Source organism: Callospermophilus lateralis, chromosome 3, assembly GCF_048772815.1.
Source record: "Callospermophilus lateralis isolate mCalLat2 chromosome 3, mCalLat2.hap1, whole genome shotgun sequence".
In the NCBI taxonomy this organism is placed as follows: domain Eukaryota; kingdom Metazoa; phylum Chordata; class Mammalia; order Rodentia; family Sciuridae; genus Callospermophilus; species Callospermophilus lateralis.
The window spans coordinates 96,421,330-96,448,830 of NC_135307.1; the positions used below are offsets into that span (position 1 = coordinate 96,421,330).

At 40.8% G+C, this 27,501-nt stretch overlaps 1 protein-coding gene and 1 non-coding gene across 2 annotated transcripts in view; both read right to left on the reverse strand.

The window, feature by feature from the left end:
* Nucleotides 1-1,110: 1,110 nt before the first annotated feature.
* Tnfaip8l3 (TNF alpha induced protein 8 like 3) overlaps nucleotides 1,111-27,501 on the reverse strand; it is a 35,489-nt gene continuing 9,098 nt past the window's right edge. The window contains exon 2 of the mRNA XM_076848570.2: nucleotides 1,111-2,520. Within this exon, the coding sequence (XP_076704685.1) occupies nucleotides 1,958-2,520 (563 nt within the window). The 3' untranslated portion in view covers nucleotides 1,111-1,957. The remainder of the gene's footprint in view (nucleotides 2,521-27,501) is intronic.
* Nucleotides 18,928-19,030, reverse strand: LOC143396183 (small nucleolar RNA U13). Its single transcript, XR_013091055.2, has one exon. It is a non-coding gene; the product is annotated as a small nucleolar RNA U13 (small nucleolar RNA).

Sequence of the window (27,501 nt, forward strand, 5' to 3'; positions counted from 1 at the left end):
GGCTGGGAATCCTGCCTTCTTTCCCCATTATCTCACATGGGCGAAAAGCAGTTCCACCCATTCCTTTTGCATTTGAGTTCTCTATAATGTTCACTTATTTAATGGAAAATGAGCCAATTTCTAGAATGATGTCTTGAACTAGAAGGAAGTCCTTAGTAAGACGAGTATACCTACAAAGGCCTTGAAGCCTCTACCTGTGTAAATCCAGCTACTGCCAGACCAATGTCCAGCAGGCAGATGGAAGGAAGGGGAGCACTATAACTGCAACTCCTACCAGGACTGCCAAATGGCCAGTTAACCACCCCAGTCCAGAGGTACATAGGGCATCATCATTCAGCCCTTGAGTCAGAGAGGAAGACCAGGTCACGTTTGTCAAATGTGGAGAAAAGGGACTGACTTAACTCTTCCATATACCTTAGTGGACATCCTTCCTATGAACTTACTCTTCTGTGGATGAGAAGCTTAACTGGATAGTTTGCATGATGTTGACATAGGAGCCAGTTGAGGCTGAAGGGCCAAAGTAGGCTTAGTGGGTATGGTGTCACACCTCCTATAAACCATCTCTCACTGTTCACAATGCTTCTGCTAGAGAGAGACCATGGGGCTGAGCTAGTGTGTTTTGTTTTTGTTTTTGTTTTATTGTTATTGTTTTTTGAGACAGGGTCTCTCTAAGTCGCCCAGGCTGGCCTCAAGCTTGCAATCCTCCTGTCTCAGCCTCAGGAGCAGCTGGAATTACAGGTGTGTGCTACCACGTACAGCTTAGTGTGGTTTACATGATCATAAGATATAAGCATCGTTGATTAAGACTATGATGGCAAGATGCCCAAGGTCTCAGTGTGAAAGTGAGGCTGAGACATTTAAGTGCCTGTGTGTTAGCTTCCACTGATCCCCTCCAAGACACACCCACATGTGCTCCCTGGGGCTACTTCCCCTTGGGGTGTGAGTGTTGACCTCTTGCTCTTCATTTTCTTCTTTCTTCCAATACTTCTACTCTAACTCCAGGGAATTTTCTTTTTGAATCACAACTCCAAGACTTGTTTGAAGGGTAAATTGAATTTATTAATGAATCAGAGAAAACAGCACAAAATGACCATGAAAAGCCAAGAAAGATGAATAGGGGTTCACTCTGCCTGACTCTCCTGTGCTTATTGGAATAAAGCCTCCCTGGGTCAAAAGGATGGAGCCCCTTCATGAGGGAAGGCTGGTCCTGCAGGGGGAGCATAGTGTTCCTCTGCTTCTGTTCTCCATACCCTGTGGAAACTTTCCTTCCACTGGGTTATAAGTCTGCTCATCTAAGACCTAAACAACTTAGAATGTTTTTAAAGACATTTTTTTTTTATTTTTAAGCATACTTTTTCACACCTTTGGATTTCATTTTATTTTGTTTGAAGCAGCAGATTTAGAGAGAGATTCAAGCCTGACCCATTTTTAATGCTGCTAAACAATCTAGACCTAGGTTTATCCCTTTCACACTCAAAGAGAAAATATTAAGATCTTACATTAGACTTTTCAACATTAGCATGACCATACATCATCTCATTTGATCCTCACAAGAGCCCTGTGAGGTAGGCAGACAGGCATCATGGCTCCAGAACACAGAGGACAGAGTTGTAACTGGGAGAGGTGATAAGTGAATTCATGTCCTCTGGCTCCTGGTCCAGGGCTCCTTCCACTCTAAGATGAACTGAGCTCACATCATGAGCAAAGCAGCCTTTTTGCTTAGAATAAATGAACTGTCCTTTGGGCTTGCAAACACAGGCAATTTAAAGTATAGACCTCATCAGAGAGCTACGGAATAAACACACCTGAGCTCAGTTCAGCGTCAGCATTAGATGGATGAATAGGACAGAACATGGACATCTTTGACATGGGTTTCTGCTTGTTTTCTTGATTCTCACCTGGACCATGTTGGATGTTGTAACTTTAAAGCAGCAAAGTCCAGGAGGAGAGTAGCCATTCAAAGGACTTTTTCATCTAGTAATTTATTGATTCCTTCACAAATCCTCTTGAGGTTGGGCCTACAGTCTCCATCTAGACTATAGAGGGTGGAGAGGAACTCCACATCAGCAAAGTGGTTGAAGACATGGTTGATGCGCCCATGGGTCCTGGGCGTCAGGTGCCGCTGCACCAGTTCATGAACCAGTTCCTTGCACTCATGCAGGAGCTTGGAGAGCACGTTCTTATCGAAAGTGTATTCTACCTCATAGAAGCTGACCATAGTCATGGCGGTCTGGTTCAACTTCTTCCGGAACTTCTCCACAATAACAACCTCTTCCTGATTGAACTGGTTGTTCCTATAGAGAATTCCAATTTTTATTGCCACCTTGATTAAGTCTTTCATTATCTTGTGGGCTTCCTTCTTGTTGTGGGTGTGCTCTTTGGTGACTTTGTAGAGCTCATCAAAGATCTCACTGCTGGTGTCGTCAATCAACATGTTGACCACAGTTTTGCTTGCTATTTTGCTCAGAATCTTCTTCTGGGCTTGAATGGCAAGACTCTTTGAACTAAACACATCAGAACCTATAGTAAGAAAAGACAGAAATGTTATAGGAATATGAGACTTGTTGATTATGTTTCTAAAAACTCATGTCTTTATATACCATAACTCCCTAACTGAACTCCACACAAGCCTGGTGGCCCCACATTCTCTTCACATGCTGTGCCTCTTTGCCTTTTGGAACCTTCTTAACTGTTCTTGTGCTCTTTGCAAGGGAAGTGGTCTCCTCTTGTCCAGGCTACATCTCACTATTTTAGATCTTCAAGCATAAAATCTTTTTTTTTTTTTTTGATTCTACTAGCTCATGGAGAACTCTCTACAATTGCTGCCACCATGGAAACATTCAGTTTCACAAATTACACAGGAGCAAATTATTGCATAACGACAGAGATCAGTAGAACCAAAGCAGTAGGCACCAAGGGCCTTCCATGGCCCCAGTAAGCTCTCTCTCCAAAGTCTAAGACTATAGGATCTTTAAGCAACTTGACATCCAAGTGAACCTGACATAGTCAGGATTTTCCCTTCAGCCTCAGAGCAAAGAGAATAAACACATATCATATAGAACATAAAAGGAATGAATTGTGACTCCTGACTACCCCAAGAAAGCTCTGATTTCCTGATTTATGCTTTTCCAGAGTTTGAGACAAATGTTATTCTTGCCCAGTGTGATCATCCACCGTGGTTTCCAGACTTTGTGTGAATAACTTTTGCTCAAAAAAAAAAAAAAAACCAAAAAAACAAATATGTCCCCCTATGACAAATATTTAGAAGCACTAGGATTTTCAAAAGATTGTGCTGTAAGCTTTAAAGTCAGTAATGGCCCTGTCACTGAAACAAGTCTATGTCTCCTCAGGTGATTATTCCAAAAGGAACAATGAAATATAGATGGATCTGTCTTGAAATATAAAAAAATGAGTCATTACTTTATAGTCACAGCTTCTAAAAACTGCCTAAGAATAAGGTCTGTTAATATTTGGATCTTTAATGTACCTTGGAAAGCCTATGTGTTAGGCAATGCCGGAATATTCAGAGGTGGGATGATGAGATTATGACAGCTGTAATTCATCAGTGGATTAATCCATTCAATAGATTGATAATTTGAATGGACTACTGGGTGGTAAACTGTAGTCTGGTGGGAATGGCTGGAGAATGCAGGTCATTGGAAGCATGCCTTTGGGGACTATATCTTATCCATGGATTCTTGTTCTCTCTCTGCTTCCTGGCTGCCATGACCCTCTGCCATGATGTTCTGCTTCACCTTGGTCTAATTTTTAAAGAAGACCTTGCTGTGCACCCTTTAAATGGACAATAATGGATATCATATCACAATGGTACTTGAATTACTTCATATTTCTGATCTCTAGAAATATAAAATGGTGCATTAGTGTTTTAAGCCACTAATCTTGTGATAAATTGTTACAGAAGCAATCGGAAATTAATTCAGGTGAGAGAATTCAAATTTCCTATTTTATTTTTTGAGACAGAATCTTACTGTTGTCCATGCCATCCTTAAATTCCTGCACTCAAGCAATCCTCCTGCCTTAGCCTCCTGAGTAGCTAGAACTGTAGGTGCATGTTCATTTCCCCATATTATTTGATCAAGGAAATCTTTCTGTCTTCTTAGTAGAGCAATCACCTGTCAGGTTTGCCAGCAATCAGGAGTTTCCCAGATAGTGGACTTCACTGACAAATTTGAAAAAGTCCCAGGCAAATTAGGACAAGTTGGTCACTTTACTTTTATTCTTGAAGTATTAGTGATATGTGTATCATTGAGATTAAAAAATGAAGAATAGAGAAAAAAAAAAGAAAACATTTCAGAAAGTGAAAGCAGATAATGTTTAATTAATGGGTAAGATGCTTCTAGATATCTCAGCAGGGTAAGCTGTACACTCTACATATTGCCACACTTCTCACCCCTTTGTACCTGCTTTTCAATTTTAGTGTCATGGGCTGGGGGTGTAGGTCAGTGGTTGAGGGCTTGCCTAACATATGTGAGGCCTTGAATTTGATCTCCAGCACTGCGATTAATTAATTAAACTAACTCTACAGTCAACTCTAACCCTTTTCATCCCCTTTAGACCAAGGACTCTTTATTCCTTTTTTTTCCTATAGTTATTCAGCACTTACTATTAGCTTGATTCTGTATGAAGTATTATGGAAAAATCCCCCCAAAAGTATTCAGTTGGGTCTTATTCTGAATATGGTTCTGCAAGGAGGCAAGATATAGATAACAAAACAAAATGCAGAAACATGAAAACAGCCTAAATTAGCGTGAGTGGTAATTGTTGGCATGAGCTCTGAGGACTCTGAAGGTAGATTTGAATGTAGGTAGATGGAAACAGCTACAATGTTAGAAAGTAGTTTCTAAAGTCAGGATACAGGCCAGTAATTTCCACCAAGATGGTAAGTCCCTTGGTGGTTTCCCTGATGTTTACAGTCATCTTTCTTGTAACAAAAAAACCCCCAAAACAAAACAAAAACAAACAAACTTATTTTGTACCTACACGTGAATTGGGAGTACAAACTTCTAGGGTGAGAGCTTAGAAGGATCGCAGTGTGAACAACATCTCTGAAGACTTAAAGATCAAAACTCTACAGCAGAAAAACTCAAAAATGTTATAGATAAACAAAATCACTGGAAAGCTTTAAGGAAAAAAATTCACCACCAACACCAATGATCCTAAGCTGTCACAAGCTCCGTAAGTGATTATGACATGTTAAATGTGCCCCACTATGTATCCTGTGAGTCCTGTTCTGTCCTCTAGGATAGAAGGATTTGTAGTCAAGTTAAATGAGTTTGTAGATGACTAAATATTAAGGCTGGCTCTTGATGGTTCACCATACAAGTAGTTTACTAAGGCTTTGAGCAGTCCTGTGAGAAAGATAGCTGCATGTATAGTTTTATTTAGTCCACTTCCCAAACTTTCTGGAGACAAACACACACACACACACACACACACACACACACACACATACCCCACACATCTTTTACATATAGAAAATAATGGGAAGGATGAAGAGAAATAAAATAAAGACAGGCTGGTCAACAGAACACTTTTAATACCTCCCAAAGATATGTCAGGGCACAGTGGGGAGATGCCACTTCTTATGGTTTGGATATGAGGTATGTCCCCCCTCCAAAACTCCTGTTAATGCAGGAATATTCAGAGGTAAAATTATTAGATTATTAAACTGTAACCTGATCAGTCCATCCTAGTTTGAATGAACTGACTGGGTGGAAACTGTTGGCAGGTGGGGTTTGGCAGGAGTAGGTGGACCACTGAGGGCATTCCCTGGAAGGTTTGTTCTTCCTACAGCCCCTTCCTGTCCTTCTTTTTCTGCTTCTGACCCATCTGTGAGATGAGCCATTTTCCTGTGCTCTGGGCCCTTCCACCATGATGTGCTGCATCATCTTGGCCCCAGAGCAATGTGGTCAGCCATCTGTGGACTGAGACATCTGAATCTGTGAGCTCCAAATAAACTTTTCCTCCTCTAAGTTGTTCTTGTTGGGTATTTTGGTCACAGTGATGAAAAGCTAACTAAAATACCACCGTTCCACCATGCATACATGATGTTACAATGATTTGAGGGAGAGGGTGTGCCCTGGGGGGCAGTCCGATTCAGAAGTTTTTGCACAAGCAAGGGAAATCTTGGCCTTGCTTCCATCCATCCTTTTGTCTCAGTCTTCTGCAAAGGGACTGTGTTGGTGACCCATAAGGAAGTGATAATATAGGCAGAGAGGAAGAGCATGAGTTAGGCTTTGAGAATCAAGGTCAGGAGTATGCTTAGAATATTTGGGGGAATAGGCCTAACTAGTGGACATATGCTTCTTGGTGGAAAATACCAAGATATCCAGGATAGGCCTTGGCAAAATCCGTTTTCTCATCCCTGTATACAATCCTGAGGAAAGCTCTTTTGGCTAAGGATAAATTTCTTTTGACTAGGTTTGAACAAAAGTTCCCATTCTCAAGCCACGAAAGGTAGGAGATTAAATATGATACTTCAGAGCCTCTAAACATAGAGCTATAAATATGATTATATAGCAATAATATAGCTCCCCTGACCAGCAAGCATAATGAGACAACATTGATGAAGCTGAAAAATCCATCCTTGTAGAAAGAAATGGAAACTTTCTGAACTAAGATTGATGGGAGAGCTCGAGTAAAGGAATGTGAAGTCAATGCTTTGAAAGTAAGTATCCTTAGGACATTTATAAAAAAAGGAAAAGTACCAGGACTATGTTGGGAGAATGGTATGACAGGAATAGGGAACTAGTTTAGGGAGACAGAAAGCAAAAGATAATCTAAGTGGGGACTTCACTGGGACTAGTCTGAGTTACTGCTTTTATAAATGATGTTCATCCAGAGAATAAGTGATGTTTCCATGATTCTAGAAAACACCAACCTTTCTCAGATGGTGAAATGCCACACTGATGGTGATAAACAGCAAGATCTTACCAAGCGGATGAATGGGCCTAAAAGAGGCAGATGAGCCTGGTAAGATGAGCATGGTAATAACAAGGTGATAGATTTGAGGAAAGATGAAGTAAATGATGATTATAGAAGATTACAGCCTCTGAGCTGTCAGCTATAGCCTAGGAGAGTACTTTGAGCCTCACCCAGGATGTGGAGGTGGAGAGGGACCAGGGGACAGCTCTTCTGTCACTCACAGGACTCTGCAACTTCTCTACCTCTATAAGAAGGGTGTGGGAAAAACTTGAATATAAATATGGAGAGTTGTTTCAAAATTAGATAGCTTGAAATTATGTGTAATAGCCAGCATACAGACAGTATCACTTGACTTCTGTAAACAGCTTAAGATGAAGGCAGGAAAGCAAATTAGCTAAAAAATGTTAAGTAGAAGTTAACAGTGGACATGGTATCCAGACAAAAATAACTTGTGGTGCTTTATGAGCACCATCTGTCACGACAGAGGACCCAGGATACAGGGAAGGTGGGAGGGAAGGCCCCAGGTCGTGGGGGGCAGGGTAAGACCCTGTGCCAGAGGGAGATCTGTGGTAGTCCATGCTTCTGACTCTCAATCACTTACTTTTAAATATTGGGGGGAAAACTACAAGCAAGCTTCCTTGAGATGGAGCAGGCTCACAACTACTTTGAACTTATAGGAACTATCCTGCTCAGCTGCTTATGCACCCAGAAAAGATGAGTGGTCCTGTTATGTCCCTCATGTTATACCCATCACTACTGATGAGGGGCCAGGACCTGGAAGCGGGGGTGAGGGCCTCCCCTCTTCCTTCTCATTTCCTTTTCTCCTCTGGGTGAATGATGAGGAAGAGATTGGCTACAGGAGTAAGGTAGTTGGCAGGAAGGGATGCCCGTGACAAGAAGACATGGTTTCTGCTTTAATTTTTGGTTGTCCTTAAGTAGAGATTGGGGACAAGATTATCAAGGAGCCTTGAGTAATGTTTTGAAATGTAAGTGTAACACAGTTGTGGTTTCCAGAAAGACTAATTGAGTTATGGCATCTTCAGGGGAGTCAATCTAGTCAAACCATTTTCCTTCCCTAGTATAAAACTGTTATTTGTATACTACTGGAATATCAAAGAAAGAACAGGGAGCTGGAGGAAATAGAATAAAATGAAATTGTTAAGGGATGGTGGGGCCTTTGAGTTAGGGACAAGCAAAAACCTTGATCTCCAACCTCATGGAAAAGTGATCAAAGCTTAGAAACTCATGAGAAATGCTTTTTGTTGATCTGATCCCTTTCATACTTGAGTGAGATGGTATTTTTGAGGCTTAATAAAGGCATTCAGAGGGCTGAGGTTGTGGCTCAGTGGTAGAGTGCTTGCCTAGCACATGGGAGGCACTGGGTTGGATCCTCAGCACCACATAAAAATAAAAAAAGAAAGAGAGGAAGGAAGGTAGGTATTATTTCCATCTACAAACTTGAAAAAATATTAAAAAAAGAAAGGCATTCAGAGACATTTAAAATGCATACACAATATAACTTAGATGAACAAGGAGGGGTTAGGGTTAGTCCTTGAGGACTTCTGTTGGTTTGGTCTCTCCCTAACTTTCCAGAAGAGCCCCACCTGCCTTAAAGACAGATCCTCTGGTGAATGATGAGAAAGGTCTTCTAAGAAGACCTGAGCTCCCCTAAATTTCCATTACCTGCAACAAGAAGAAAGTAGTTTGTGTGTTCTATGGACAGGGACACCATGATTTAAAGGGCAGCAGCCTCCACCAACACCACTGGTGTGGTGCACAAAATGAAAACATTAGAACCTTTATTTATGTTTTATTGTAATGGAGAAAATAAACTTTACTAATATCTAATACAGAGACTGACCCTGATCCCCACTGGTGTGTGGCATTCTGAAGGACGAAAAAGTTACCCAGCATGGTATGTGAGTGTGTGTGTGTGTGTGTGTGTGTGTGTGTGTGTGTGTAGGGGGTGTTTAGCGTATACCTCACTTGTCTGTGCCCTTTTAGAAGTTTTGCTTTATTTCAGCATATGTTTATGTATGCTTGGTTAAAGAGGCTCACTGATTATATTATTTAGTTCTAACTAAACTAACCATTGCAAAACAGACTGGTGGTTTAGAAAGATTTCTGTAAGAAACAAAACCAAGGACTGAAGACCATGCATTAATCATGTAAGTACATGCAAACCATGAGGGGATGGCAGAGCTGGTGATTGTGTTCCTCGTGGCAAGAGCTTTTCCACAGCCAAACTATAAGGGAAAAGTAATGGTCTAACCAGATCTGATAAGAGATGAGCCATAAACATTTCAAAATTTTTAATAAGATGATTTGAAATATGGATTTCAAACACTTTTATTTGCCTTGAGTTATTTCCCAAAGGCAATAGGAAGACTTAACAGTTAACAAGACAGTTTTTTGTGTTTCATGTTTGAGGTAGGGTCTCACTGTGTTGCTCATGCTGCCCTTGAACCTAGGATCCTGCTCCCTGAGTTGCTGGGATTACATTTGTACACCATGGAGACTAGCTTTAGCAAAACAGTTAAATGTGTTGTGTTATTGATCTTTAGCTTCTCCTTTGGGAGACAGGAAAAGCAATAAAGAGTGGCATGGATGGCTGAGGGAGAGGGATAAGCCAAGGATGATACTGAATGTTTTTTCTAACCAGGAGACTCATTTGAGTAGGGGGACTTTTAGGTGCCATTAACTGAAATAGGCATCTTGGAGAAGCCAGTATAGCAGAAAGATGAATTCAACCTGAGTTGCCAGTGCCCCTGGGTGTCTGGGCGGAGATGGGTGCACTACTGTTCAATCAGGCACCTTAAATCTCACTCATATGACCCCAAGCTTCCTATTTTCCCATGAAAATGCTAAGAAACAGATGATAAGATGACAATTTTCCTGAAACAATTATCTAGCTAGGGACCCTGAGGAATAATCAGACTCTTCCTTCAAAATGGAAATACCTGCTTATCCTATTAAAGTGGGTTCTCTATTCCCTGTAGTTAGAGCCACACTGTATCCTTCTTGGAATTCTCTTTCTCCCTTTGTGGCCCACCACAAAACCACCCTTTCTCCACCCGGTGAGAATAGGTGATTTAAAATTTAGTGTGTACTCTACAGAAAAAATAAAAACCATTATGCATGGAGAAAAAAAAATAGGGTAGAGAGGCAAAAGCAGATTTGCGTGCAGGAGGATTGGTGTGGAGGGGGGAAGAAGGAAGGACTGAAATACCTGAGACAAACCCATAACAGAGGGTGTTGCACTGGACCATCATCACTCCTGAGACATGTGGTTAGTCATTTCGCCTCCAACTTATGCTTGAGCACCCCCAAATCTTGCCTTTTCCTCAAGCCTGTGAGCAGGCAGAGTTTGGCTTTGCCCATGGTGGATGCTTAATCCTAGCAATTGATTCATTCAGAGACAGAACTGGGGATGGATGTGTTTGTGGGGATGAGGCATGGTGGACTTTCTTAGTTTTACTGGACGTTTCAGCATGCTAAGCAAGGACATATAAAAGCAGCTATAGTCAAAACAGACATTTCTTATAGGAAAGGAGATTCAGATATCTTCAAAAACCTTGCAATGAGTAATCGCCCTTGAAAAGCAGCACTAGACAGTAAGAAGACGACCAAAGGTTTTTCATTCTTACTATCTTTCAATAACATATTGAAGAGAGACTGGCAGGGATAGTTGTAAAAACTTTTAGTTCATTATCTCATCTGGTCCTCAACCTCTCAGTCAAACACCTATCAGCACCAAGAAATATGTAACTCAACTAAGGATAAGCTAGAGATAAGGATCAAAACCACAATTTGTTTAACTGTTTTGCTAAAGCTGGTCTCAATGGTGTAAAAATGTAATCCCAGCAACTCAGATGGTCAAGGCAGGAGGATTGGGGGCTCAAGGCCAGCATGCGTAACACAGCGAGACCCTATCTCAAACACAAAATACAAAAACTATCTTGCTTCCTGTTAAGGCTTCCTACTGTCTTTGGGAAATAACTCAAGGCAAGTAAAGGTGTTTGAAATCTACATTTCAAATCATTTTATTAAAGCTTTTTAGCATGAATTTGTACCTAAGGTGGCATACACCGTGTATTTGAATCTCAACAATTCTGCAAGAGAGGAAGCTCTCTTCCGTTGCATAGAGGAGGAGACTGAGGCACAGCCTGTAGAAGTAATTCACTCAAAGCTCTGATGCTAATAAGTAGCAGAGCTGCCATTGGGCCCAAGTTCACCAGACACCAAACAAAGCCTGCAATCTTAGCCTTTCTGAATCTACCTTCAGAAAATTGCTCTTGGCTTCCTAATGACTATGATTTCTCACTTATTAGAAATGTTAAGTAGGCCTCAATTTAAATCTCCAAGTAGCTAGGAGAGTTAACATCTCATCATTAAAAAAATACTATGAAAAAAATATTATGATAGCACAATATTGTGTATTCATCAAAACTTGAAGATAGATGTAGCATTTATTTTTAGAGGGGGATTATATATTTTTCAACAGAATTATATATTGATTTTGTTTTTCATATTGATTTTATAGCCAGCTCTGAAAAGTGAATGAGTGTTTGATAATTTTACTTACCAGAGCTAACTGAAGCAGACACTTTGTGAAGTCACTGGGGGGTGAATCATCTCCAACTCAACAGGTTAATTATGGAGATCTGAGAGATATTTTTGTCTCACTGCAGCAGAAGAGCAACCATCACTAAAACAACATCTACTTACATGATTCCTTTAAACAAAGCTTATCTACCCCCACCCTGTTGCATCTAACAAATAACTAGTATCTCTCTGAATGGTAGATCATATTCAGGTTCAATAATAATAATAGAATCTACTTATGTGGTGTTGCTTATATGAAGTGCTTCATGGACAACAATTAATCATATTCTTGCAGAAACTCTATGAAGTAGGCACTAATCATCATCATCACCACCACCACCATCACCATCATCATGGTCATCACCATTAGCAGCAGCAGCAGCAGCAGCAGCTATAACATTTGAGATGAGCAAAGAGAGATGAGATAGCTTGTCTAAACCTACTACTTAGGAAGTGGCAGAGCTGGATTGTGCCATCTGTCTTATAGTCTTATGCTTCAACCCACCATACTGACCTACCATGCAGGGGGTGACAAACCAATTAGTTTAAATGCTTCTTGAATTGCTGCCACTTAAAAATGGAGTTAGAGCAGTTTTATTTCCCCTCGGAAGAATTAATTTCTTTTTAAAAACCCACAGCACATCTAAAACATCTAGAAAAAAACCAAACATTTGTGTGGTCACCACTCAAAAGCAACAAGTCTTAATATTTTGGCCTTAAAGACAGGGGGAAGTAAGGAGAGGGGACCTTCCTCTCTTCTGCTTCTACCTCCTCAGATCTAACTGGAATCCAGGAGTTGATGTGCCTTAGCTCATCTCTGTTTTTTTTTGTTTGTTTGTTTTGTTTTGTTTTTAAAATTTTTGCCTCATTGTACGAGTGTGCCTGCATCAACGTTATATTGGGAATCATTTTTAAACTTCACATTAAAATGTGTCACTACATATTACACATATCCTTTTCATTCAACATCATGCTTTCCAAATTTACCTAGTCATTTAGTTGCCTGTATGAAAATATCCATGTATTTCCTGTTGATGAACATTTAAATTATTTCCATTTTCTGCACATTCACAACAGCCTCCCAGAGTCTACACCTAGGGCAAGCCTGCCAAGTCTGTAGCAAGAGCTGCCAAGTGCTCCCCAGTGACACTGCACTCATTTTCGCTCCCAGCAGCAGTGTCTGAGTTCCTGGGGTTCTGCTTCCTCATCAACACTTCAAGTGGTCCAACTTTTTAATTTTTGCCAATCTGATAGGTACAAAGTGGAATCTTGTGTTAATATGCATTTCCCTGACTGCTAGTGAAATTTGATGTTTTTTTGTTTACTGGGCATTTATGTTTTTCTCTTCCGTGAAATGCTCATTCATATAATATACTCATACTTTTTCAATTAGATTGCATGTCTTTTTCCTGTTCACTGGTAACAGGTTTTTTTAAATTTTTTTTTTTTGTTTTTAGTTGTTGATAGACCTTTATTTATTTATATGCAGTGCTGAGAATCAAACCCAGTGCCTCACACATGCCAGGCAAGTGCATTACCACCGAGCCACAATCCCAGCCCTTGATAGCAGTTTTATATACTAAGGATTCTTATCCTCCACTGATCTCACATGAGTTGCACATACCTCCTGCCAGTCTGTAGTATTCACTCTTACTTTTATTATGGTGCCTTTAGTCATACAGAAGATTTAAATGTTAACATTGTCACATTTTTCAGTCTTTCCCTTGATGGTTGATGGGTTTTTATATCTCGTTTTAAAAATTCCTTTCCTGCCATGAGGTGATAAAAGAGTCATGTATTTTCCAGAAGTTTTAAGGTTTTGCTTTTCACATTGAGATCTTTGATCCATCTGGAATCTATTTTATGATGTCAAGATTTTTTTTCTCCTCACAATTTATTCTTTTTATTGAATAGTTTATCCTTTCTGCTACTGATCTGTTAGCCCCTCCATTTTCTTATCAAGTTTCCATATTTCATGCATCTGTTTCTAAGCTTTTTACTCCTCCATTCCACTAGTATTTTTTGTTACCAATAACATATTTTCTTAATTACCAATACTCTTAAATTATGATAGAACAAAAGGAAGTCCCTTCTCTTTATTCTGCTTAGAAATTGTCTTGATTCTCACTTTTCTGCTTCCATATGAATTTTTGTTTTGTACTGGAGATTAAACCCAGGGTCGTTTTACCCCTGAGCTAAGATCCCAGCCCTTTTTATTTTTTGAGACAGGGTCTCACTAAATTGCTTAGGGCCTCCATAAGTTGCTGAGGCTGGCCTTGAACTTGTGATCCTCCTGCCTCAGTCTCCCAAGTTATTGGGATTACACACGACGCCACTGTACTGGGCTTCCACATGAATTTTAGAATCATTTGATCAAATGCAATACCACCCTTTATTAATCTTAAGTAAGCTGTTATCTTTAATATAGAAACACCACATCCATTAACATGATATTATTTCCACTTAGTTAGACCTTCTTTGTTCTTCAGTAATGCTTATGGCTCTTCTCCATAAAGCTCTTACATTTTTTTCCACCAGATTTCCTTTAAGGTAGCATAGAGTTTCAATTGCTCCTGTTAGCATAAATTTTTTTCTATTACAATCATTGAATGGTTGTTAATGATGCATAGGAATCCAAATGGTTCCTGTATATTTATCTCTAATTGAGAAATTTTGCTGAGCTCTGTTATTAGGTTTTATTTATATCTCTTGGATTTTTTTATGTATACAACATTGCTTGCATAAAATTTTTCTTCTACCTCCTTTTTTCTTTCTTGCTTTATGCCATGGTGGGAACACCCCATACAATTTGGATAGTAAGAGTGCTATTTGGCATCCCTGCTTTATTCTTTAATTTTAACAGGATTACCTCTAAAATTTTCCCAATAAATATGATGAGCTTTTGATGTGTACCACTTATCAAGTTAAAAAATCTTTCTCCTGTTCCTATTTTGCTAAGGTTTTTTGTTTTGCTTTAAAGTAGAAATGCACACATAACTATAATACTTTCTTTGTACCCATTGAGATGATCATACAGTTTATCTCTTTTAATATGTGAACTTATCAATTATAAAAAGGCTTTTTTATTTAAACCATCATTGCATACCCAGGGTAAGCCTTTCCTGGTCTTAATGTGTGTGTATTTACTATATTGGTGAATCTATTATTAATATTGTATTTAGCATTTTGGAGCTATACTCAAAAGTGAGGTTGGCCTACAATTTCTCCCTGGTGCTTTCCTTGTCCCATTTTGATGTTAGAGTAAACTAGCCTCATAAAATGAATTGAATAGCTTTCCTTCTTATTCTCTGAGGTTGCTTATGTAAGATATGTAAGGTGGGATTAACAGTTTTTGATGCTTTTAGTAAAAATTGCCCACTTAAGACTAGTGTATATTTTGAAAAGGTGAGGACTCAGTTTATGTAATATTTGTTTATTCAGGTGTAGCAGGCAATAATCTCCTAAAATAGCAATACTTTTGATATTTTATTTAACAACAGTCTTTTCTTCCTTTGTCCTCCCTCCCTCTCTCCCGTCTCTCTCCTTCCTCCCTCCCTCCATCCTTTCTTCCTTCCTCTCTCCCTCCCACTCTCCCTTCCTTCCTTCCTTATTTTCCTCCCTTCCAGAGAGCATCCACAAAGGAGGAAGCTGCTCTGAATGGCAGATCACTCTCAGGAATAAAGTGATAAACGTGATTCACTACTATTCTCCTTGTTTTATTTTAAGAGGGGGAGACTAAGCAGTTATTTCTTCTCAAAGTTGTTTCTTTCTTTAATAATTTTCTCATCAAAAATGTTACATGAGCACTGCAAAAAGTCATAAAATATAGATAAGCTAACAGAAGAAAATGAGCCCCCATCATCCCAGCATGCATCACAGTTAGCAAGTGTATGTTCTTCCAAACATGCATATTCACAAATGTAGGATCTATGAACACTTGTTTTTCTTCACCTGAGTTTTCATTCAACATTATGACAATGATTTTCCATGTCAATAAATATATATTATCTTTTTTAAATGACATTTTTGTCACCATTACTTCTATCAGTTCCCTCTTTTAAATTTTTCTTTTTTTTTTTTCTAGTTTTAGAAGGACACAATATGTTTATTTATTTTTTTTTGTGGTGCTGAGGATAAAACGTAGTACCCCACACATGGGAGGCAAGCGCTCTACCACTGAGCTACAAGCCCAGCCCCTATCAGTTTCCTCTTGATAGACTTCAAACTGTTTCCAGTTTTTGCTATTGAGAATCTGGGGAAAATAGTAAATGACTCAGCTCTATGCTTTGGGGAAAGTTGTCTAAAGGTATGTTTTCGCACATGATAGGAGTCCCTGCTAATGCCCCTTCCTAGACCATGAGATGGCTGGAGACACTGAGGAGGAGTCTCAGAAACAGACCCTCTGGTTCTTCCCACCCTCTTGTTCATTCCAGTCCTCCTGGCAGAGGTCTGCTTATCCAAAGTCAGTTAGAGAACATGCTGAAATTAGAAGTCAAAGGTGGCTCATAAGGATGGCTTTGCCCTAACCCACTGGCTGAAGACAGTTCAACAAGAGCCAAATATAGCAGATATCAGGCCCTGTGTCCTAGCTGCCAACCACACCCTGACCTTCTCATGCCTACAGTCAAGTCTGATGGACCCTGCCCAGGTGGAAGAGGCACAACTGAAGCCTGTCTGTGGTGGCTGAAAGCCCCCTCCCACCATGAGCCCCTGGCCAACCCCCACTCCTTCCCCCAGGGAGGATGTCCTTTGCATTCATCTTCACCTCAATCCTTTCCGTGCTGCACTGTAATTGACTCTGCTTTCCACACCTGGGGCTGAGTTCTTGGAGACTGATGCTCAGATGATTTACGTGACATTACAAGTGCCTGCTTTGTAGAAGTAATTCAATAAATGTCTCTTAAATGAGTGACAAAATGAGTGATTTACCATGGTCTTTCTCATTCCTTGAGGCCCACATTCTATTGTTCAGGATCCACAGTTGGAAGTAGGTGTGTATTGACAAAATGCAGATCGAATTGCATATACTCCAATGCCTTCTCACCTCAGCACAGGATTACCCCTTGCCTTTCACTCCATGCTACCTGCCTGGCCTAGTCTTCAGCCCATCAAACAGTAGCATCACCTGGGGCCAGATGCATTGCCTACCACACCCTTGGTGTTTAATTCCAGCAGGAACCCTCTCCATGACAGTAGCACCTATCCCTCCTGCCACACCTAGAGCCTCCCCATTTGTGCCCCTTCACACTCATGAGCTATTTTAATATTGAGGAGTTGTTGGGCATGGGAATAGCACAAGTCATGTTCTGTCTCTCTGGCGATCCTCTCTCTCTGCTGGCAGCTCCCAAACTGTTCACCACAGCAGGCGCTCAAAAACCCAGGCTCACGCCACCAGACTGCTAACAAGGACGCCAGTAAGATGCCATATTCAGAGTCATGGGAGGATGCCAACAGGGTAATATGTGAAATTAGTAAGTAGACTGAAGCAATAAAAATGTCAGTCTGGAATTCAATTTTTGAATTCCACCTATAATGTTAAAAAGCAGGCAATAAAATGGATCAAAATCTAGTCTAATTTGGAAAAATGAAATGTGACCTGAGGCAGTAGGTATCTGAGTCTAAAGGACTGAGGCTCCTGAAAGATACCACAGTTAAATACAGCAACATTTAACTCAGTTTAGTAAGGTTACAAAAGGTTAAAAAAAATAAAAAAGCTGTTAGCTATATTAAGGAAGTTAGAACAAATGAGGGAGAATAAACCAGAAGGTACTTCTGGATGGGAGACATTTCTTGTTCAATGTTCTACTTTATTTTGGAGGGAGGGGTAAAATATGAATTTTGTACAATGATATTTTGGGTTTCAGTCACATTGAATGTGTAACAGCAGGAAAGGGGACGATGTAATATATTACTTATAATATCCCTTATGTATATGTTGTAGTAAAATTGTTGGGTCTTTTTTTTTCATGAATTTGAGATCTGAGACAAGAGTCAAATCACATTTCTAATTTCTGCTGGTGCCAAGCCTATGGAATGACAGTGTTGAGGGATGCAGTTTGTAGATGGGAGGTGAGATGGCCCCTAAAGGGGGTCCTGAGATGGCTCCCAAGTTCTCCAGGGACACCTGTTTGGATGGAGCCAAGGGTCAGACCCATTCATATTGCCCAAGAGAAAGGACCAACCAGCAGTGGCAGCCTGACTTCCTGGAAGTTACCAAGAACTGTGTCTTTCTCTGAGGCTTCCTTTCTAAACTAGATTGTCCCTGTACTTGGTTCTACAGCAGTGAATGGCTCAGAATAAAAATTTTTAGACCTTAGGGTAATGTAAAACAGTATCACCAAAAGGCTTCACCATTTCCCAGCCAAGTCACCAGGTATAGTCACTCAAAGATGCTGAGAAAGGTTGTCCTGAGGAATGGAGAAGCCAGGATGTGGCATGGGATTGCTCCCCAAAGACAGGGAAACACAGACAGCTGATCAGGGAACCTGACTCAGGCCACTGAGCTGGGAGAGGAGGACAGAGTCAGCTGCCAGTCCCACCCCTGCACCCCCAAGTACTCATGGGAGCGCTCATCCTCACCTTCCTGATTTCTTGGCCTGTTAAATGAAGAAGCCGACTAGATGATTCTGCTGATTTGTTTTATATTCTCAGTTGTAACCCCTACAGAATCAGAAACTGAATATGTGCATTTTTTCCATTAAAAAAACAGCACAGGGCAACATCAGATGTGAGCATGGACCAGGTCACCAGCTTTTCTTTTTTCCTGTGCTAGCTCCCTGCCCTGCAAACTCTTGCCCTGTTCTACTCTTGCCATCTTCTTAAATGGAATGCCCCCTGCTTTGAACAATCTGGCCTTAGAGCCTCTAGCTTTCCCTTCCTGTGGCTTTCCTCCAGCACGCCTCCTTCTCCCTGGTTTCTTTGGGGCCCTTGACTCCCCAACCAGGCCTCATCCTGTGCTGACCACAGAGCACATGGGGCATGCTGGCTCTCCCCATACCTCTTCCTGTGCTGGCCTCAGTGCCCACAGACTAAGCTGCAGACTGGTAACCCTGCCAGGCCTTCCAGCCCCAGCCAGCACTGATGCAGCTGCCTGTGGGAACTGTCTGGAAACCTCAAGGCCAGCTCTTCCCACTCGGTCTGGCATCCCTGTGTCTCCAAGAGAAGTTGCTCATCCTTCCCCGAGGCTCACCCCATTTTGCTCCCTAGATGCAAGTATCACTTACTGTCCTCCAGCAACACCTCCCCACAGTGGGGCTTACTCAAGGACCTCTAGCCTGGCTTCATTTGCTTCTTCCCTGGCAGTTTCAGGATGGGGCACCTTTGACTGTTGTGCCACCAACATGTGTCAGGAACTTGATAATGATTTTTTTTTTCTTTTGTCAGGCAGGTAATGTGCAGATGTTGTAACAAATGTTTAGAGGAAGGCACATCTCACTTGATAGCATGAATACCCAATCATCACGCTTATGAACCAAAGGATCTTGATAATGAATTTAAACCTCCAGCCTGGGGAACTGTGGCTTTGTCCTTCCCTGGCTTTCACTCGGAACTTGATAGTTACTGCTGTCACCAATGCCATAAATGGCATTTCTTTTCTTTTCTTCTTTCTTTATTTCCCTTCTTCCTTCTTTCTTTCTTCTTCTTCTTTTTTTTTTTTTTTTGGATTGCTGAATACTATTTTATTGTATAGCTCATTTTTTGGTTTTATTTTTATTAACATGTATTAATTATACATAGTGAAGGAGTTCAATGTGATATTTCAATATGCATATATGCATATGGTGTCCACTGATCAAATCCAGCCTCCCTTTATCCAACCCCAACCCTCTTCCCAATCTCTAGTAATCAGTATTCTACATTTGGATCCTTTCTAAATACATTTCAATATTTGAGAAAGAACATGTGGTATTCTCCTTTCTGTGTCTGATTTATTTCACTTAAACATCATATCCTTCAGCTCCATGCATTTTGCTACACATGACAGATTTCATTCCTCTTTACGGCTGAATAGTATTCCATGGTGTATATGTACCACATTTTGTTTGTCCATTCATCTGTTGACAGGCATCTAGACTAATTCCATATCTTTGCTATTATGAATAGCAGTGTAATAAACATGGATATGCAGGTTTCTCTTTTGTATGCTGACTTCATTTCCTTTGGATATACCCAGGAGTGGGATAACTGGATCATGTGGTAGATCTAGTTTTAGTTTTACTAGGCATGCTCCCTACCACTGAACTATAGCCCCAGACCTCTAATTTTAGTTTTAAAAGGAATTTCCACACAGTTCTCCATAGTGGTTATACTAATTTACATTTCCATTAATAGTGTATGAGATTACACTTTTTAAAAAAATAGACATTTTTAATTGGAGTAAGATGGTCTCTCGTTGTTTTGATTTGCATTTCACTGATGGCTAATGATATTGAACATTTTCTCATTTATTTATTGGCCTACCAAATGGTCTTTTAATTGTCTCTGAGAAGTGTTTGGAAACATGGGAGGGCATTTTTTATTTTCACAGGGTGAGTGGGTGTTTTTCAGGCTGTTGGGAGCGGGCAGGTATGCTAACTATCCTGTAATCCAGGACAGAAAACGCCAAGGGGATTGTCCTGAGACACCTACTTCTCAGTCTTCATCTAACCTGGCCTCCAGCAGGTCTCTGTCTTCCTGATCACAGCTCTGGGTCCTTCTCAGACTCCTTCTGGGTTCCTCTTCTTCTGACAATGCTTTAAGATTGTGTGTCTTCCTGGGTTTCCTTAAGACCTTCTCCACCGTACACTCTCTGTGAGTGATAGGTGCCACTCCTCTTCCATGTGTTGATCCCTTCTCAATATGTCCTCAATCCAGTCTTCTCTCCAGAGGTCCACCCCATTTCTAACTGCTTGCCTGGTTTCTCCTCCTGTATTCCCAGACCCATCAACCTCCACATGTTCAAAATCTCATCATCTTCTTTCTTTAACCCCAGAAGCCCTCTCCTGGTATTGGGTGTGACTGCCCCTTGCCTCATGTCAAGACAGGAATCTGGGGGCCATCCTTGCCTTATTTCTCTCCTTTAGTTCCCACATCTAGTAGGGTACCAGAGAGTCTATTCAGCTCCCTTCATTATCTTCAAATGCATCTGTTTTCCTCACACACTGCGTAGCACAGATCCTCATTATTACCCATCTGAATGCTTATCTGCCTCCTCACTCATCTCTCTACCCCAGCTTCCAAGCCTGGGTGCAGCTTGGATCATGTTAGTCCTTTAGAAGGAACCTTCACTAGCTTCCCATAACCTTCAGGATAAAGAAGAAGCCTCTAGAGCAGGGCACAGGCCGCTGAGCTGATGATCTATCTACTGCTCACCCACTACATGTTTTCAACTCTGGGCTGCACTCTGGTCTTACCTGTACCAGGCTCTCTCATGCCTGGTCCCTTTTTGTCTCTGCACCTTCAGTCCCCCATGTGTGGACAACTTAACCCCTCCCAGCCCAATTCCTACTCAACCTCCAGGGCTCCATTTGAAGGACCTTGGATCTCTGGGTGATTTCTCTACCCTTAGCTGCCCTCCAGCACACTCATTCCCTTGTATAGCAATCTATCATCCATTAATCATCCACTAGCTAGATGTGCAACTTCATCTTCCCAACAGTCTATGAGCTCCCAGAGGGCAGGAATCGTGGTTTATTCATGTTCCCAGCAGCTGCATCCCAGGATTGAAACACAGAAAATGTTCATTATACGAATGTATATTTCTTAGTCCTGACATTTTATTGAAAGGCATTCGCACTCATGTCAGGAACAGTAATGGTAAGGGGAACCGGCATATCCTTGGACACTGAAACCTATTTCCTCCAACTGGGTTCCTGAGGCCCCATCACCGTGCTCCTTCCCCAGTGAGAGGGACCAGGGAAAGGGACTATGTTTGCCACGTTACTCCCTAGACTAACTGGCTACTTTTATTTTTTAACTTTTTAAAATATTTATTTTCAAAGTAATACATAGTACATTATTATTTTCAAAGTCAAAAACAAAATGTGGCCTCTTCTGGCCTGCCTTTGACGCTGGCTGGCTCTTTAAAGAGAAAACATTTTGAACTGTTTTAGCTGTTTCGATGAGTAATTACCTCTATGTATTTAAATTACATGCTTATACTGTTAGTTCTTGATTTTATTGACTTTCAATTTCCTACTATGGAAGAAGAGAATTTAGCTCTCTTCCTCATTCATTTCTCCTTCCACCTTCCAATTTGGTTCTCTTTCAACATTTGGTTAAATCACACTTCAGCAATTATATGACTGGGATTTAGATGCCACTCACAGCTTAGTCATGGCAGTCTGCATTTCCTTTCTTATTTGTCTTGTTTTCCCAGGAGTTAACACTTCTTGTTTATCTTTTGGTTAGTTTTCTATATGTCTGGAGCTTACTCACTCCCAAAGTGTCCAGCAGAATATAAAATTCTTCCTGATAAGTTCAAACACATCAACTACTTGACTACTTCCATTTTTTTCCTTGGAGGTCCTCCTGGGAACCCTGTCCCGTCCCTGCACCTCATATCTGGGCATGTTTCCCTCTACATCTTATATAGGCTGTCATCCCAGCTTCTCCTTCCTTGTTCGCCCCTTCTCCCTGTGTCTGTCTCTTGGTTCTCAGATTCTATGGCTCCTCTTTTCTTTATACCTGGTTTCCAGTGCAGCACTATGCTAGCACAGATGTCAGTAAACTACCTTAAAATGCTAGAGAAGAAAGGGCTAAAGCAAAACAGAATATGATGTTGGTTCTTCTATATACACTTAAAGTGCAACTATTTAAAAATGTAAGCAATGTCTACCGTTTCTCACAATGACTTTATTCCACTTATGCACTTGACAGGTGGCTGCACTGGATTGAGAACTCGGTCGGGAATCATTTACCTGGAGGATGCAGAGACATTGTACCACTGTTGTCCAGTGCTCTGGTTGCTCTTTAGAATACAAGTATGTTGGTAAAAGGCCTGATTGATTTTTTTGGAAGCTTTTTAAGACTTTTACTTCAGGACTAGTCTCCAGGAATGGCCACACTATTTGGAGTTTCTGCTATCCTAGTCCCTTGATGCCCAGAGGGCTCATGAGGGAGGGTAGGGGCCTAAGGCTAAGGAAATGGAGAGGAACTTCTAGTGTCCCAAATGCTGCAGGAGAAGGGGACAGCAGGAGGAGGCAGAGAACTGGGACCAGGGGTTTGGGGAAGATGAGGAAAAGTCAGGAGGAGAAACTGCTTGTGGCAGGGGTTGGGGGCAAGAGGGATAGGGCCCCACAGGGAAGCACGCTTTTCTCTAAGTTTCAGACTTTTTAAGATTCAGAGGGAGTATTCCTCCAGGAGGAGGGGCCCACAGAAGCTAGGGCAGCAATGACTGGATGACCAGCTGCAGGCCAAATGACTTTGGAGAGAATGGGCCTGTCTTATGGCACCCCTGCCACATGCCCCTCATGTCCTGACCATCAGGCCAGTGACTCCTTGTTCCTTTCCTGGCCTTGATTCTTCTAGTTACCTTCTAGTTATCATCCAGCTTCAGACGTTACTCAGACTACGTTCCACTCTCACGGGACTATGGGAATTTGACAAAGATATTTTTATGCGGAGTTTTTCTTTTTATTTTCTGAGGTATTAAGGCTTGAACTCAGGGCTCATGCATGCTGGGCAATTGCTCTACCATTGGGCTACATTCCCCCAGCCTTTTTTTTTTTTTTTTTAACAAAACAACAAAGCACCCAGGATAGTTAGAAACAAGACTTCTTTACCCATCCCTGAGCCTCATCTCATTATTTACCTACTCCTGGGTGAGGGGAAAATCTGGGTGAGGGGTACTTGGGAATAGCCCATGATCTTACTGCACTCGCTAGGCCTAGCATGTGCTATGTATCATTCTTAGCACCATGCCTGTTTTTCTTATCTTGTTCTGCCTCATCTTCTCTGATCTCTCCTTTAAAAATCGAACTGGTCATATCCACTTATTTGCAAATAATTAGGAAAGACAGTTTCTTAATAATAAGGGAACTGCTTTCCACTTGAAAACTAAGTGATTTTTTAAATGAGAGAGAGAGAGAATAGTCTATTATAGTTTTTGTATATGAAAAGGGGTCAAAATAATAGTTTTTAATAACATGAACCAATAAAATAAATATAGACAAAATCCTGGCTGATAGGTAAATGCCCAGAGGCATTTTCTGGCAGTCTCAGTGCCCTCAGGGCTGATAGGTAAATGCCCATGGTGATTGGGGCTAAGTTACAACTGGGTTAAGTTGCTGATAAATTTGAGTCTAACCAGTGAGCACTTCTTTTTTCTACAAATTTCCTGACAGGGCTTCCTCTGTTTGGTAGGCTAGAGTGGAATGGGGAGGTAGGGAGGTAATAAAGAATTGGGGCTACCATATGGTCTCTTATTTTCAGCTCCAAAATATACAAGAAATCTTCAATTAAATTTCTGTCTAATTACATTATACATAATATCACACAATTCCTCAATAAATTTTTTTTGGGGGGAGAATGATGGAATCATGTTGATGGTGGCAACCTAAAAGCTAATAATCCTGTTAAAACAAACTTTAAATGTTCTTATTTTCCCCCTAATTTTAGAAGTAATACAAAATCCAAATATATAAATGAATATTGCTCATATTTAGGTCAAGACTGAATTATAGAGAAAGGGTCACAGAGCGAGTGAGGGTCAGAGACACCAGGTGTTCACATACTAGTCAGCAAACAACTGCAAGTTCACATTTCAAGAAAGCCAAAAAGGCTGAGTCCACAAGCTCACCCAGCAGGTCCTATTAGCCTGCAAGGCACAGTGCTGTTGGCCGGTCTGTAACCTCAAATATATGACTTCATTACCTAACCTGTCCATACTTCTCCCTGTCCAGGTGGGGACCATAGGAGAGGATGGTGATGGGTGGAGGCACCAGAGAAAGAGGGAGTTGAAGTCAGGTCAGTGATGAGCGGAAGAGGGCTGAGGACAGAGCCTGAATGATCCCCACTAGGTGGGTAGGGGAAGCCCATGAGAACACCTGGAAGAAAAGACAGAGGAAGAAGAGGAACTGGGACAAGAATAAGATTGAAGGGAGAGAACGGAGGGCACTGGGACGAGACTGCCAGAAAGTCAGAAGGACTAGCAGTGAACCAGACTGCTGGATCACTCTTGGCTGTTGCTTTTATTTTGTTTTATGGTGCTGGGGATGGAACTCAGGGTCTTATACAAGCTAAGCAGGCACTCTACCATGGAGCACACTCCCAGCCCATGGTTGTTGCTTATAAAACATTTCCTGCTGAAAGCTATGTAGACTTACTGAGAAAAAAATCTGGAAGAAGAGAACCAACAAGGAAATTAAAATTACCAATAAATTTGTCACCTGGAGTGATTTATTTTGTTTGAGCATTAAAAATAACTTAAGTGGTTATGTGTGTGAATGTGAGGGGTGTTTCTTCTCTACTCCATATACAAAAGGGTGTGTGGACAGGGGTATGTGTGTATGCATATATGTATATACATACACAAAACAAAATTGAGTGGCAAAGCGTCTGCCTTGCATTCGCAAAGCCCTCGGTTTGACCCCCAGTTTCAAACAAAACAAAAAACAAAACAAACCAAAAAAAGGAACCCCACCAAAAAAAAAAAAATAAGGTAAAAAAAAAAAAACAACTCTTTTCAGGGCTGGGGTTGTGGCTTGGCAGTACAGCGCTCACCTAGCATGCCGAGGCCCTGAGGTCAATCCTCAGCACTACATAAAAATAAATAAATAAAATAAAGGTACTATGACCATCTACAACTAAAAAATAAATATTAAAAAAATTGATTGTTGATCCTTTTTTGTATAACATTATAATGTGAACACTTCCCTATACCATTAAATGTTCTTCAAATTAATAAAATTTGAATAACAGTTGAATAAAATAGTATACTATGTGAAAATATCATTATGTATTTAATTATTCAGTAAACTAATATTGAATATTGAAATTGCTTATTTAGGTTGTATATTGAGTTTTGTTTTTCTCTCTAATTCCTGCCTTTTGGAGCAGTTTTATTATTTATTTATTTATTTCCCCAGCACTGAGGATTGAACCCAGGGGCACTTTACACTCAACTACAACCCCAGTCCTTTTTATTTTTTAAAAAATATTTTTAGTTGTAGGTGGACACAATACCTTTATTTTATTTTTATGTGGTGCTGAGAATCAAACCCAGGGTCTCATGAGTACTAGGCAAGTGCTCCACCACTGAGGCACAATCCCAGCCCATACCCAGTCCTTTTTATTTTTATTTTGAGACAGAGTCTAAGTTGCTGAGGGTCTTGTTGCTTGCTGAGGCTGGCCTTGAACTTGTGATCCTTCTACCTCAGCCTCCTGGGTTGCTGGGTTTACAGGTGTGCACCATGGTACCCATGTGGGACAGTTTTAAATAGTAAAAAGTGCCACTTGCTTTGCAACTGGGATAATTCAATGTCTCTGACTCTGTTTCTTTATTGTAAATTGGGATTAATAATACCTGCCTTATCCATGTCATGATTTTGCTAAGAGATCATATGTGAAGGCTATTTCATATAAGAGTTCTTAAGAGTTTACTTTGGGTGACTTGGTGGCCTCTAGCAGAGCAGGGAAAGGTGAGGGAAAGACAATGTTGTCCGGATTCACTGTGCTGAGGTCTCTCCTGAACCATGAGGAAAGGCCCAGGGTCTCTGGAAGATGAGAATCTTGATCAGGAATAGGACTGGGCTGGACTTTGGCTTCAGGGAATCTTCAGTTTCATGTCATGAAAATGAATGGTCTTTTCCAAAAGAAAATGTTTTGTCAGAAAAGAGTAAGGCCAAGACCCTGTGGTGGGGGACATAGCCATGGGGGGGTGGGGGTAGGGGAGGAGCCAAGAGGGTAATTATGAGGGAGATAGCAGTAGCCATGGAGGAAAAGCACAGGGAAATCAGAATTATATACAGGCAGGGAAGCAAAATGTTTTAAAAAATGGGGATGAGGTTGGGATTATGGAAATCCAGGTTCTGGACTCTCTAAAAATTGTCCCCGTTTAAACTTAGCTCTGCCAGTGTCATTTAATAAGAACTAATCAATGAAATATGAAGTTAAATCCTGAAGGTAGAGAGGCCTAATGCAGATAAACAAATTTCCCAATTTCTTTACAATTAAAAATTAATCCAAAGAAAAATAAAACATAATTGGAGAATTAGAGGCCAATAAATTGTCTCTTGAAGCTAGTAGCTATTAAATATCAAAGTAAATTTACCTTTCAAGTTGTCACTGGACATTGTAAAACCTACCAACCCCATCTCAAATATTTTTTAAAAAGTAATAACCTAAGGATTCCATGTAGGGCTCCTCTGACTGAGAAAGAGGAGTGGGCCTGGCCCAGGGCAGGAGGCTGCTGGGCCAAGTGCAGGTGTGGGGGGCTGTGGTGGTCTGATCTCTGGGTGGATACACACAGGATGAAGAAACTTAAGACAGGAAAAGGAGGCAAGAGGTAGGGGTGGTAAGAACACAGTGGAAGGTGTCAGAAGGGGAAAAAAAAAGCAGCAATCTTTTGATATTTTAAAACCTAAAATGCCTCTGATCCTATTTTTTAAAGTTGTGTGTTTGGGGGAAAGGATAGACAAGCTAGAGAATGTGGTCTCCAGTTGCAGGGCAGCCAGATGTTTTTTGGATCCCAATGTAAACATTTCAGAAGGGCGACTCTTGTTCTCTTATCAAACCCTCTTCTTTCCCAAATAAAGCTCTTTCACATCTTTTCAGGGTTCCTTTTGAACTACTCTCTTTTCTTTGGAAAAACTACATCTGCTTCTGCGGCTCAATCCAATTTTCTTCTTCTTTTCACATAGTCCACCTTGAGTTTGCACTCTTGTGGTCAGAAAATAATGTCACTAAAAATCAAAAACTTAGAGATAACTCTGGAAACTAAACATGAGCCATCTAGCTCAGAATCTCAGCTTC